Source organism: Podarcis raffonei, chromosome 5 (assembly GCF_027172205.1).
Source record: "Podarcis raffonei isolate rPodRaf1 chromosome 5, rPodRaf1.pri, whole genome shotgun sequence".
Taxonomy (NCBI): domain Eukaryota; kingdom Metazoa; phylum Chordata; class Lepidosauria; order Squamata; family Lacertidae; genus Podarcis; species Podarcis raffonei.
Window position 1 is genome coordinate 7394915 of NC_070606.1, and position 14953 is coordinate 7409867.

At 45.0% G+C, this 14953-nt stretch overlaps 1 protein-coding gene across 1 annotated transcript in view; it reads left to right on the forward strand.

Moving 5' to 3' along the window:
• Positions 1-10737: 10737 nt before the first annotated feature.
• Positions 10738-14953, forward strand: part of VWF (von Willebrand factor) — a 163769-nt gene continuing 159553 nt past the window's right edge. Inside the window, exons 1-2 of the mRNA XM_053387704.1 lie at positions 10738-10845; positions 13230-13284. Coding sequence (XP_053243679.1) covers positions 13230-13284 — 55 coding nt within the window. The 5' untranslated portion in view covers positions 10738-10845. The remainder of the gene's footprint in view (positions 10846-13229; positions 13285-14953) is intronic.

A 14953-nucleotide genomic window follows, 5' to 3' on the forward strand; every position in this document is an offset into this window, starting at 1 on the left:
AAGGGCTTTGTATGCTAATCGTAACACCTTGAACTTAGTAGTAAATCAGCAATCGCTGCTGATCACTGAGCACAGGTCTTATATGTCAATAAGGCCTCACTCCTGTTACTTTGGGGCTGAGAACTCCAGTTCCTCATTTATACCTATATTGCGTGTGTGTATTGGCAATTATTGGCAATGTGAAGAGCAACGGGTAAAATCTTTCACCAAAACAAAGTGTGGACCAGTCACAGTGCTATGGTGTCCTGTAGGGAATTTTAGAATGAAAATTCCCCAGTTCCCTATTCATAAGCATGGCCTGAGGTCATCATGTGTTAATGTGTGTTACATAAGAAAGTTTCATTGCAGAGAAGAGGACAGTCTCCTGGTTTTTTTACGTGGGTATCAGTTCCTGATTCAGGCTATTCAGACACTATTTCCAATAAGGAACTGGAAACTAGACACCAACGTCATCCCTGTGAAATGCAGGCAAGAAGCTTGTGTAGACAGCAGCATTCATAGACTGAGGGCAGCTTCGGAGCAGATCCACACTATGCAGCCAATGCACATTTAAAGCACATGACTTCATAAAGGTAAAGGTACCCCTGCCCGTTCGGGCCAGTCTTGCCAGACTCTAGGGTTGTGCGCTCATCTCACTCTATAGGCCGGGAGCCAGCGCTGTCCGCAGACACTTCCGGGTCACGTGGCCAGCGTGACAAGCTGCATCTGGCGAGCCAGCGCAGCACACGGAACACCGTTTACCTTCCCTATTTATCTACTTGCACCCGGGGGTGCTTTCGAACTGCTAGGTTGGCAGGCGCTGGGACCGAATGACGGGAGCGCACCCCGCCGCGGGGATTTGAACCGCCGACCATGCAATCGGCAAGTCCTAGGCACTGAGGTTTTACCCACAGCGCCACCCGCGTCCCACATGACTTCATAGAGTCATGGAATTGTAGAGTTGGAAGGGACCTTGAGGGCCATCTAGTTCAACCCCCTGCGATGCAGGAATCTCAGCTAAAGCCCTGGACATGAAGTTGGCTGTTCTGTGTCTACAGGACCCAGATTAACTTTCATTTTGCAAAAGCAGCTGCAGTCCTTAGTTTGGACTCAAGCTGTGGGTTATGAGAAGCAGCCCAGTCCAGATTCCCTTTGGAGCCAATGTAATGATTATTGCTTTTGCTTCTGTTGTGATATTATTTTTCCTTCAGCACTGGCATAGTCCTCCTGCTCTTTTGACTTTTATTAGGTTGTGAACTTGAACTTTTATTATTATTAATTATCAGTTGTTTAGTACTATAAAGAATTGTTTAGTACTTAAGTACTAAAAACGCGGGCGGCACTGTGGTCTAAACCACAGATCCTAGGGCTTGCCGATCAGAAGGTCGGCGGTTCGAATCCCCGCGACGGGGTGAGCTCCCGTTGCTCGGTCCCAGCTCCTGCCCACCTAGCAGTTCGAAAGCATGTCAAAGTGCAAGTAAATAAATAGGTACCACTCCAGCGGGAAGGTAAACGGCATTTCCATGCGCTGCTCTGGTTTCGCCAGAAGCGGCTTAGTCAAGATGTACGCCGGCTCTCTCAGCCAGTAAAACTAGATAAGCGCCACAAGGCCAGAGTCGTCCGCGACTGGACCTAATGGCCAGGGGTCCCTTTACCATTTTACTATAAAAATAATGAGCAGTGACAGTGGTGGAAATCAATCTAACTTAGGATTTCAATTTTCTAATGAAGTGGACTCTAGTCTCTTTCAGGTTACTGGGAGGGTTCACCAATGAGGCAGTTAAGGGAGGGAGAGCAACTAATTTATGATGGAACTTAACCTTTTAATTCCTGCGTAAGGTAAAGGTAAAGGTACCCCTGCCCGTACGGGCCAGTCGTGTCCGACTCTAGGGTTGTGCGCTCATCTCGCTCAAAGACCGGGAGCCGGCGCCGTCCAAAGACACTTCCGGGTCATGTGGCCAGCGTAACGAAGCTGCAGCTGGCGAGCCAGCACCAGTGCCGCACACGGAAACGCTGTTTACCTTCCCGCTAGAAAGCGGTACCTATTTATTTACTTGCACTTAAGGGTGCTTTTGAACTGCTAGGTGGGCAGGAGCTGGGACCGAACGACGGGAGCTCACCCTGCCACAGGGATTCGAACCGCCGACCTTACAATCAGCAAGTCCTAGGCACTGAGGTTTTACCCCAGCGCGACCCGCGTCCCACTAATTCCTGTGTAGTCCTACCTTTTAAAATCCGTTCAGCAATTCTGTCATTTTGAATGTTGGCACATACTTCCCCAGAGTAGCTGAGGAAACCCAGCCAGATGGGCAGAGTATAAACAGTACAATACCATCATCATCATCATCATCATGGTAACTGTGACTGCTAAACAACTTCCTTCATCATCACCACATATGATAGAGAAATAGCTGGACTGGCTCAGCAGTCTTTGCCACCGGACTTCTGACCTTGCTCACACTCAGCAGTGAAATGTATAACTGCGCTTGTTGGAGGGGCTCAGTTAAGACCAAATTTGCCAAATTTGTCTGCATCACAAAGGACCAGGAGGAAATTGCCCTATCATTCCATGTGATCGTAGTGTTTGTTACGTGCTGCTCCAAGGTGCCAGGGTTCTGTATTCTTGGAATGAAGGTCTTCGGAGACTTTTGTGTCTTTAGGGTACATGGTTTTATTTGCACATATATACAACCTGAACACAGGATTGGGGAGAGGCTCACAGCATCAACACCCCAACAGATCTTGCTTCTCCATTAGGTTCCCATTGAAGCTCCAAGTCACAGCTTTGGATTCAGCACAGAACAAACACTTAATGGGCCAACTGCACCAAGCTTTTTTTTAAACAACAACAACAACAACCCATGAAACAAACCCACTTTATTCCATATAACCAGTTGCCAAGAGAACAGAGCTCTGGAAGATGGAATTTGGAGCAAGTCAGCTTTTCTTATCCCTGCTGAAATCACTTCTGCCATGGAACTGCCCAAGGTGCAAGCCCTGCTTTCCTCTGGCTGTCATACTCAGAGAGAGAAGCAGGTCCTGAGAGGGCTTCTGTTGGTGGAGCAGCCTAGCAACACGACACAAAGAAATTAAACAGGCACAGTGTTCAGCAGAAAGAGGGCAAATGTTGAAATTGTAGGAGAACATACTAATTTTTCTGTCCGACACCTGTTTCAGTTTTAGTGTATAGAGCAGCTGGTAATGCTTTTGGATAAATGAAGTTTGGAAATTGTTTTAACAAAACTTAGGGCCACACGCTATTGCCAGTTAACTGCTCATTAATGAAAGTAATGTCCCCAGTGTTCACAAACAAAGGTGATTATACCTCCTCTCTCACACTAGAGTAACAGCTGCACTGTAAACAAGAAGCTCAGAACCTTCTAGAGAGGAGGTTGTAACCACCTGATTTTACATCCTGTCACCCCAGAATATCTGGCTTGAATGCTGCAAAGATGAATCTTTGTCACATTAATATATGCATATATGAGATATTTTACAACATCTTACTTTTTTTGAAAAAAAGAGGTGAATGTTATTTCTAGCTGTTGCTAATCCGTGTCTATTTGTAATAGCTGTTTACATCTATATGAGGCGGAGTACACACAATGTACAGCTTTTAGCAGGTTACTGCCACAGCATTGTTTACACCAGGCATCCCCAACTTGTGGCCCTCCAGATGTTTGGGCCTACAACTCCCATGATCCCTAGCTAACAGGACCAGTGGTCAGGGATGATGGGAATTGTAGTCCAAAACATCTGGAGGGCCGAAGGTTGGGGATGCCTGGTTTACACCACTGTTTTTAAACTCTGCTCCTAGGAACCCTGGGGCTTTCTTTTCTTGGAAAGCTGTCTTTGGCTCCTCAAGGAGAAGATCAGTAATGAAAGAGAAGCTTCCTTGAAAGAGAGTGCTCCACTAACTATCAATCATCCCTCTTAAGTTGCCTAGCTGTAAGGAAGGATGGCGCATGCACCAGCAGCAAATGGAGAGAGGGATTCTGGTACCCTGTGCTATCACACAGCACACACAACCAGCAATTTCCCACCCTGCAATACAACATTTCCAAAAAGTAGAGTCACCATGATCACGCAAATAGCACCAGAGTGGCAGAGTGCCAGGTCTTACAAAATACTTCTGTCTGTAATCTCTGTACCATTTGTCTGTGGAAACTAGACTTAAGTATATGTATGAATGTACTTGCATGTTTGGCTCATCTTCCTTTAAAAGGTGATACATACAAGGTGTATGAGGGACGCGGGTGGCGCTGTGGGTTAAACCACAGAGCCTAGGACTTGCCAATCAGAAGGTCGGCGGTTCGAACCCCCGCAATGGGGTGAGCTTCCATTGCTCAGTCCCTGCTCCTGCCAACCTAGCAGTTTGAAAGCTCATCAAAGTGCAAGTAGATCAATAGGTACCGCTCCAGTGGGAAGGTAAACGGCATTTCCATGCACTGCTCTGGTTCGCCAGAAGCGGCTTAGTCATGCTGGCCACATGACCCGGAAGCTGTCTGTGGACAAACGCCAGCTCCCTTGGCCAATAAAGCGAGACGAGTGCCGGTCACGACTGGACCTAATGGTCAGGGGTCCCTTACAAGGTGTATACTTAGTTGTGTGTTGAGACTTATGGTCCCGAATCTTGAAAATAAAGTGCAGAATGTGAAAAGATCAGATGGTGATCAGACTTCATGAGATTAACTTCATGAGATATGGATTGAAAAGAAGATTTGGGGAAGTTATATAGAGCCAGTAAAAAAGACTATTTAAAATTACCTAGAGGGAGAAATGCAATAATTGCACCAATTGTTCTTTCTAGGACCAGTGAATGTCTCAAGACTTTATCATCCATCACAATGAGTAACATGCACCGTCTTGTACTAGGGTAAGGCACAACATCAGAAAAAGGGCCGTGTGATTTCCATGGCGGGGTGGGGAGTCTATTTATTTACAAAGCAGCTGTCTGCTTCACTATGAAGTGAAAAGAGCTCAACAGGAACTCTGTGCTGGAGGAAGAATTATTCATTTATCTGAAAAGCCGTGCCTTTGGGGAGGGAGGGATAAAGACAGTGGTAACTTGTTAAGAAAATATCTTTAAACTCTGGATAAAGTTATATAGGGAAGTAGTAGACCTGGGGGGTGGCAGTGCGAAGGAGGACAAGGTTCTTGTAGACATCTTGTGCAGCAACAGGAGAAACCTGTCATGTAGAAGTGAAAAAAGGCTGAACTTGCTGAAAACTATTTTTTCTGTGTAACTATTAAAGGAACATCTGACCTTCCAAGTGTCCCTAGTTTCCAAGGACAGTCCCAGATTTACAGAAGCCTTCCCGGTTCCTGATTTGATCCCGGAATGCCCCGCTTTCCTTTAGGACCTCCCTATTTTCCTCAGAGAAATGTTGGTGGGCATGGGGTTATGAGCCCACCAAGCCAAGGAGATAAATAACTATACAACCTTTGGAAGATATTTGAAGGCATGAAAGCTTTAAAATGTTTAACGTTTTATCATGTTTTTATATATGTTGGAAGCTGCCCAGAGTGGCTGCGGCAACCCAGTCAGATGAGTGGGGTATAAATAAAAATATGGAATAGGACAATTCTGTTTTCATCGGAGAAATGTTGGAGGGTATGGAACATGAATCCTTTTATGGACTGGCCAGCTTATCAAAATGTGAAGCTCTACACACACACACACACACACACACACACACACACACCCCTTTGTATTTCCTCACACCTTCTCTCCTGCCGGTGGGGCTTTTACTGACCTGGTTCTGTATTTCTGAAAAGAAACCTGATTTAGCATGTGGACTTTCTGCTGTTAGATATCTCAGAGTTAAGAAAAATCTTCATTTGCCAGATTTTAGTATTTAAAACTAATATTCAAAGGCACGTGAACAGAGTGTGAGGGAGAAAGCCAGCCATCTGCCAGCAGAGGTTTGTTAAATTGTTGGCTGTGACTACAACCTTGATCCATTGTAGAACCAGGAGAAGACAACTGCCATTGCCCTAGAAAGTCTGTTGTACCAGGCAGAATTTCCGCAAGTAGCTGTGCAACTCCTGTTACAAAATACTTATGAATAATCTGCTACTTGATGTTCATATATGACTCCTTTGTACATGTTTGCACAATCCATTTGCTGTGCAATAACTCTTACGTAGTATTTATGAATAATATCGTGAAACTTGGTGTTCATTTGTTACTCCTTCCTTTTACATATTTATTTTTTTCTAAATATAGACAGCTTTCAAAATGCAGTTTTGAAAGTCTGGGTGTTGATATTGCAGAGGAGTTGCCAATTTTCCATGAGATTACAAAGAATCTGTTGTTTTTTGTTCGGGCAGCCAAGGTTACTGAAGAGGCAATGAATTCTTGCTGTGGGTACAAAGATCTATATAAATGAACAGGTTGCCCCATACTTCCTTGGTGAACTCTTCCTGGATTCACTAGAAGAAATTTGAGTCTTAAGTGGAGCATACTCGCAACCGCTGGGCATTATAGTATCTCTGGGTTAAACCACAGAGCCTAGGAATTGCCGATCAGAAGGTCGGTGGTTCGAATCCCCGCAATAGGGTGAGCTCCCGTTGCTCGGTCCCTGCTCCTGCCAACCTAACAGTTTGAAAGCACCTCAAAGTGCAAGTAGATAAATAGGTACTGCTTCGGTGGGAAGGTGAACGGCGTTTCCCTGCTCTGCTCTGGTTTCGCCAGAAGCGGCTTAGTCATGCTGGCCACATGACCCAGAAGCTGTACACCAGCTCCCTCAGCTCCCTAATGGTCAGGGGTCCGTTTACCTTTAATCACAAGAGGAAATGGGGGGCATTTGGGATTCCATTTGGTCAATTGTTCCCATCACCCTGGCACAGAAGTAGCAGAACAAACCACATGTGGCCAACCTGTGCCCCTCTGAACGTTCCCCCACCACCTGTCGATTTTACTATCCCTGTTGAATTTTGCTGTCCAAAATGTGACCTTTCCCGCTGCCCCTGCCCTGGGTCATCAAAATCAAACCAGCACTTTCCATGTGTTTTTTCTCCTGGCTGCTGAATGTTGCCACTGGACAAAAGCTGCTTATTTTCCTGGTGCCCCTGTCTTGGGTGTTTATCTCCTGCCACCAAAATCCAGCCAGCACTGCCCATTTTCTACTTCTCTGTGGGTGCTCCATGGTCACCCCTCTGAAGGTGTCTTCTAGAGCCAGTGTGGTGTAGTGGTTAAGAGCGGTAGTCTCGTAATCTGGGGAACCGGGTTCGCGTCTCCGCTCCTCCACATGCAGCTGCTGGGTGACCTTGGGCTAGTCACACTTCTCTGAAGTCTCTCAGCCCCACTCACCTCACAGAGTGTTTGTTGTGGGGGAGGAAGGGAAAGGAGAATGTTAGCCGCTTTGAGACTCCTTAAAGGGAGTGAAAGGCGGGATATCAAATCCAAACTCTTCTTCTAGCAGATGCTCTGGCAGCTGCACGCCATCTCAGCCCAGCTGCAGTATTGTTGGGGGCTTTACATTGTGACCCCCATTGGTCTCTGGCCCTGCTTCAGGTCAGCATGATGCTCCCTGCAGGGCGCACCAAATGAAGCCCTCTATCCTCAGCATATACCCTATGCCAGGGAGAGGGCACTTACTGCAAGGCGACTCTTCATTGCTCATGAAAGCAGAACTCCCACTGGGCGTGCAAGACAGGGGTCACCAACCCAGCTCCTGTGGGTGCCAGTGTGCCCACAAAAGCTTCCAGCACTGCCCTTGGGCATGTGCCACAGACTCTGAACTTTCTTTTTCTTATACATAAGTTTCTAGCACTCCTGGGAAGGAGGTTGAGGGTCAAAATGTGTAGGCACATTCGAAATTATTTCTGTGAAATAAGAGTGGTATGGCCAGCTTAAATAGATTTTCCTGGTACAGTGGTACCTCGGGCTAAGTACTTAATTCGTTCCGGAGGTCCATTCTTAACCTGAAACTGTTCTTAACCTGAAGCACCACTTTAGCTAATACGGGCCTCCTGCTGCCGCCGTGCCGCCGGAGCCCGATTTCTGTTCTCATCCTGAAGCAAAGTTCTTAACCTGAAGCACTACTTCTGGGTTAGCGGAGTGTGTAACCTGAAGCGTATGTAACCTGAGGTACCACTGTACTTAAAAATGCTCCCTGTTGTTGTTAGACAGGAACAGCATCAGTGTGTGACTCCATAAGGTTGTCTTAGGGGTGGTTGTCCCTAGGACTGAGCGACATCTGGCTTTCAGCATCTAATAATAATTATTTTATTTTATTTTGTTTTGTTTTGCTTTGTTTTGTTTTGTTTTGTTTTGTTTTGTTTTGTTTTGTTTTGTTTTGTTTTATTTTATTTTATTTTATTTTATTTTATTTTATTTTATTTTTGCCCCACCTATCTGGCTGGGTTTCCCCAGCCACTCTGGGCAGCTCCCAACAGAATATTAAAAACACAATATAACATCGAACATTAAAAACTTCCCTAAACAGGGCTGACTTCAGATGTCTTCTAAATGTCAGATAGTTGTTTATTTCCTTAACATCTGCTGGGAGGGCGTTCCACAGGGTGGGCGCCACTACCGAGAAGGCCCTCTGCCTGGTTCCCTGTAACCTCACTTCTCACAGTGAGGGAACTGCCAGAAGGCCCTCAAAGCTGGACTTCAGTGTCCTGGCTGAACGACGAGGGTAGAGACGCTCCTTCCGGTGTCATCAGCTAAACACCGTGATATATCGATATATCACGATGTCTGAAATAAGGATGTAAAGGAGTAATGTCCTGGAAATTGCTGCTACTTAGGGGTCTAAAACTTACCTTTAACATATCCTTACAACTGTTACAGTACAGAGCAACAAGGAACCACATCACAGGATTTTTTTTTACATAACACACACACATTGTGATTTGTGATATATCACCATGTTTAATATTATGAAACCATTACCATGATGTGGACTTCAAACCGGTTTCTGACGATGTAACAATACATTGCCCAGCTCTAGTTATCTCTCTAATTTTGTGTTTTGCCATGCCATTCCAGGACAGCCATTTTGTAACAGGCTCCTAACACTCTGTTAAAATCTGAAATGTGCCCACGAGTTTAAAAAGGTTGGTGATCCCTGGAAAAAAAAAGCTAACCCATTTCCAACATCTGCCACGAGGGACCGTTCCAACTTGACGCAATCACCTATAGTCTAAACTGTTTTGAGATTTTATTTCTACAAAAAAGCATATAAATTTTATATAATAATAATAATAGTTTACAAATATTTTTAAGTATAAAATTCAAAGTTGCATGTTTCATGAACAAGTTACTGTATACCTTATTCCTAAACTCTAGCTACACATTGACTTTTTGAAAGGAAGGAGCCAAATTGACTGTTTTCCTGGAAACAGGCAGGAGTTGGGCTAAGGTGACAGGTGTGGGTTCAATTCTTAGTAAAGGTAAAGGTAAAGGGACCCCTGAGCGTTAGGTCCAGTCGTGGATGACTCTGGGGTTGCAGCGCTCATCTCGCTTTATTGGCCAAGGGAGCCGGCATACAGCTTCTGGGTCATGTGGCCAGCATGACTAAGCTGCTTCTGGCAAACCAGAGAAGCGCATGGAAACCCTGTTTACCTTCCTGCCGGAGCGGTACCTATTTATCTACTTGAAATAGTGTGCTTTCGAACTGCTAGGTTGGCAGGAGCAGGGACCGAGCAACGGGAGCTCACCCCGTCGCAGGGATTCGAACCGCCGACCTTCTGATCGGCAAGTCCTAGGCTCTGTGGTTTAACCCACAGATACTATAATGCCCAGTGGTTGTAAGTATGCTCCACTTAAGACTCAACTTTCTTCTAGTGAATCCAGGAAGAGTTCACCAAGGAAGTATGGGGCAACGGGAGCTCACCCCGTCGCGGGGATTTGAACCGCTGACCTTCTGATCAGCAAGCCCTAGGCTCTGTGGTTTAACCCACAGATACTATAATGCCCAGTGGTTGTAAGTATGCTCCACTTAAGACTCAACTTTCTTCTAGTGAATCCAGGAAGAGTTCACCAAGGAAGTATGGGGCAACGGGAGCTCACCCCGTCGCGGGGATTTGAACCGCTGACCTTCTGATCAGCAAGCCCTAGGCTCTGTGGTTTAACCCACAGCGCCACCTGCGTCCATTCAATTCTTAGTGGCTTCCATTAAGTCCCATGTTCAGTCTCCAGGTCACCTAGTTAAAAGGAAGACAGGCAATGAGGCTGGGAAAGCCTTCTGCCTGAGACCTTGAATGGTTGTGTGCCTGTTACTGGGTTAGATTAAGCTACTGCTTAAGGTTCTTATTACCAAGGGCACCAGCCTATTGACTTGGGAGTGGCAAGGTGTCAATTGGCTCCACTTCTGTTTTTATTCTCCAGGAAAGCTGTCAGCTCTTTAGAAATAAGCGTCAATCATCGTCTTATTTGGGAGCTATCACTTTGCTACTGTCAGGAAGCATTGCTTTCCAATATAACCAAATCTATTATTTCACTCCTTCCCCCCAACTGGTTGTAAAGTCTTATTTGCAGCGCATAAGCAAAACGTCTCTCAGACTTTTATGCTCACGCACACAGAGACGCACACATCATTTCAAAGGTTTATCTGTCTTGTAAAGATATTTAATACGACTTCCCTTCATTGTTATTTTTTAGCCATTAAGGCAACTGATTTTCCTGGTTGCACCATTGTGTTGCAAATCTGGCGGAAGCAACCGTCGCCCTTTATCTTTTCACTTTGGTGAACAAGAGTTCCTGGCTTATATAACAGGAACAAATAGCCCACCGAGGCCATTCCAATGTGGCCTTCTAAAGAAGAGGAGACTTAAGGACCTTCAGGAGTCTAGTTTCGATCATTAGAGAAGCACATTGTTGATGGGCAATTTAAATTTTGCACAGAAGCAAAGGTATCTATATTATTATTTCAGCAGATTTTATGATTATCGTTGAGTGCAGGTCCATCGGTTGAAAATAATTAAGTGGACCCTTTATAGATGTTAGGAAGGAATTTGCAACAGATAAATGTTTAGAAAACTGATACTTGTTTACCATCTGGGTTGTTCAGGCTTTATTTGATGTGGGTAGTCAAAAGAAATATTCATGGAATCAGAAATGGGCAAAAGGCAAAAAGCAAGCTTAAAATATGGAAGTGCATGTGTGTACTTAGGGTTGTGAAAATTTTAGAGTTCTAGAATGTCTCTGATGCAAGGAGTAAATGCTGTACGTTTGAGGGTCTGGGTTCGTATTCCAGCTTAGAGGTAAAGCAGATTGGATGGCATGGAGAAAGACACCATCTGAGTCTGGCTTTATCTCATTGGGTGGTTGTGATGATACAGAATATACTGTGACATTGAACTGACTTGTTACACAAACTATAAGAACCTCCAGTTGATTTTACTCTCAACTGTTCCTTTTTAAGATCACATTTAGACTTTTAAGTTGGACCAATTGCAAACAGTTTTTTCTATACGAGCACCCAGAATGGGGGCCTGTCCATCAAATTTCACTGATTCTTCAGGGACCCAGTCATTAATAATATTCTGAAGCTATACCCTCATAGAACCTTGTGCTGGATAGTTTTGGAAACTTATTACATGCAGCCTGGCAGCTCATCTGCTAGGGAATCCATCCACTGCAAGTACCATTGGGGTACTACAGTATTGTTGTTCTGTTGTTTTCTTTGCTATTGCTGAATTTTTCAAATGTTCTTGTTTAATTTTCCATACATGCATACACCAAATTTATGTTTCACTGGTATTAGTGAAATTAGACATGTGGGAATTTATTCCATGTACCGTATTTTTTGCTCTATAAGACTCACTTTTTCCCTCCTAAAAAGTAAGGGGAAATGTGTGTGCATCTTATGGAGCAAATGCAGGCTGCACAGCTACCACAGAAGCCAGAACAGCAAGAGGGATTGCTGCTTTCACTATGCAGTGATCGCTCTTGCTGTTCTGGCTTCTGAGATTCAGAATATTTTTTTCTTGTTTTCCTCCTCCAAAAACTAGGTGCTTCTTGTGGTCTGGTGCGTCTTATAGAGCGAAAAATACGGTAACTGATGACATAATTCAATCAACTGCATATTTTCCCCTCCCTTTCCCCAAACCTGCCCAAAAAAGTGTTTGCATTGCACCAGCGCAGTTAGCATGTGGTAGCCTGGCTGGGCTGTTCATAAACCACTTTGTATAATTCTGCTAAGAGATAAGGAAAATATTACTATGCTTCTGCGCTTGCTCAGAAATCTGGGGGAGAAAGGAGTGGTAAAAAAATCTTCCCAACACTTGGCTGCTTGCTACCAACTGGTTACGTACACTCTGTGAGAAGTTACTAGTTGGTAAATGCTTATCCATATTCACTCCAGGTTGGTTAAAGTCTATTAGCTCCCTGTATTTGAAAGCATGCATAGTTCATTATGCCTGTTGGAGCAGCATTCTTGATATTTCTTCCTGCAATAGGCCCATTCAGAGGAACATAAATAATCTGGTTTTTGAAGCTCTGTGTAGATGGCTACACAAAGCACATTTAGTTATATTGGGGGGGGCAGGATCATGGCCATTGAAACCACCCCCAGTCCTGTCTGTATGTGCACACTCCAACAGGCATAAGTTCTGAATGCACACTTCATTTTCTAAGGGCTAGATACAAACACCTACATGCATTGCAGAGTTTGTGCGTAGAATCCAGTGCAGATCCAGTCCAACGAATAAAGATTGGGTGTGATGAGGGGGCAGGAGTAACTGGTGGAATTGTGAACAACACACACATCTGTCTCTTGTCGCTGCATGGCTCTGGAGATGGCTGGTTGTAAGCCATAGAAAGACATCCCTATACATATTTTGTAATAAATCCAAAGCATGTAATTTTTTTGGATATAGCTTGCGGGTGGGGGGGTGGAGGAAAGAGACCAATTAATAAATCACATTTTTGGGGTCCAAATATCCTTCACAAATGGAGGAGAAATAGAATGCCAATGAATATAAAAAGAATGAACGGGATTTGATTAAGCCTAAAACCCTATGCACACTCTCATGGCAATAAATCCCATTTAATCCAACGAGATTTGCTTCTTTGTAAATATGCGTAGGGTTGTACTGCATGGCTATGCACTTTAAAGACCCATTGATTTCAATCCTGTTTTAATCCTATTGAACTCAAAGCATTAACTTTGGCTAGATCATGCTCAATATAACTAAAATGTGCATAAGCTGTGCGCTATTTGTACTGTTGTCTCTACAGTTTGATACATTAAGGGGTGGGGAAAACTAATAACTCTGTTGCGTTTATTTTTTAGATGATAGGCTCTACAGTGTTGCTGCTCCTGTTAGTTCTGCCTGTCTCAGCACTAGGTAAGAAAGTTTATAATTCACGCCCTGCATTTTTTGTCCTGGTGTTCTTGCCGAAACATAACAAGGGATCAACAATTTCATTGAGAAATCCATCTCCATACCAAGTGCATACCTTTGCGCTTATTCACACTGAGCCACAGAGCAGACAAGGATGAGCTAAATGGGCTGGTGGTCTGAAATGAGGATAAGGCAGACACATATTATATGCAATTGAAATAAATGACTCTTGGGATCCCTTCTAACCATATTCTCATGTATTACTGTGAGACTGGGGTCAGGAGAAGAGGAGGACTGCTAAAATGATTAAACCTGTTCTGTAGCTAAGTGTATAGCCCCTGGCCCTGGCCAGATCTGTTATTCTTGGCTATATAAGCTAGGAGAAATCTGTTGCTCTGGAGACACTTCTAGAAGGCGATTGCCAGCAGGGAAAAAGAACTTCTAGATGGGGATGGCTTTGTGTGAAAGAGAAGAGGCTGGCAGTTTTTGAGATGTGCTAGCTGCTTCCACACCAGGTTTTTAGTCCAGAATCACTATCCTAGTTTACTCACTTTTTACTGATCACCCAGATGGTGCAGCCATCAAACCATCGTTCTTTCATTCTCCTCTCTTTTTCTGCTGCTCCTTTCCCTTTGAGAAAACATCAGCGCAAAAGCAGTGCAAACCCAACCAGCATAGGGCAATTCAATGGACAATCCTGTCCCTTCGTCCATTATGTTTTCAGCCTCTGTTTCCCTTCAGGGTGCGGAACCTGTGGATCTCACTAGCCTGACAGAGGCCCCTATACGGCCCGTGAGGCTGCTTTCCCCAGACCATGTGCACCTGCCCCACACCTCTTGTCATATGTGATGCCAGGTGTGGGGCAGATAGACCTGCTTTTGGTGCACAATTCCCATAGGGTACTTGCTAGCTCAGTCGACCCCTGCCTAGTACGGGGAATGCCAGCAGGCTTGATGCCACCGCCTACCAGCTGATAGGGAGCGATTCAAATCCCACTGAATTGGCTGCACAACCAAGTTCCCTGTAGGAAAAACCATCACACAGCCAATCCCTGCAGAAAGGACGCTGGGAGCGACTGCCCATCAACGAACAGGTGGTAACTTCAAGATTCTCTTCCCTCTGAGCGATCTTCTGTAGCACAGCTGGCCATGCTAGAAAGGAAAAGTTTTAGATTGCTTTTAGGGCTCCTATTGACGATGGCATTCTCACCCCCTCCTCCTCAGAAGAGGCTTGTGTTGGTCTCTTCCAGAGGGAGGTAGATTTTTGGCCAAAAGGTTTGTTGTTGTTGTTGTTTAGTCGTTTAGTCGTGTCCGACTCTTCGTGACCCCCTGGACCAGAGCACGCCAGGCACTCCTGTCTTCCACTGCCTCCCACAGTTTGGTCAGACTCATGTTTGTAGCTTCGAGAACACGGCCCAACCATCTCGTCCTCTGTCGTCCCCTTCTCCTTGTGCCCTCCATCTTTCCCAACATCAGGGTCTTTTCCAGGGAGTCTTCTCTTCTCCTGAGGTGGCCAAAGTATTGGAGTCTCAGCTTCAGGATCTGCCCTTCCAGTGAGCACTCAGGGCTGATTTCCTTCAGAATGGAGAGGTTTGATCTTCTTGCAGTACATGGGACTCTCAAGAGTCTCCTCCAGCACCAGAATTCAAAAGCATCAATTCTTCAGCGATCAG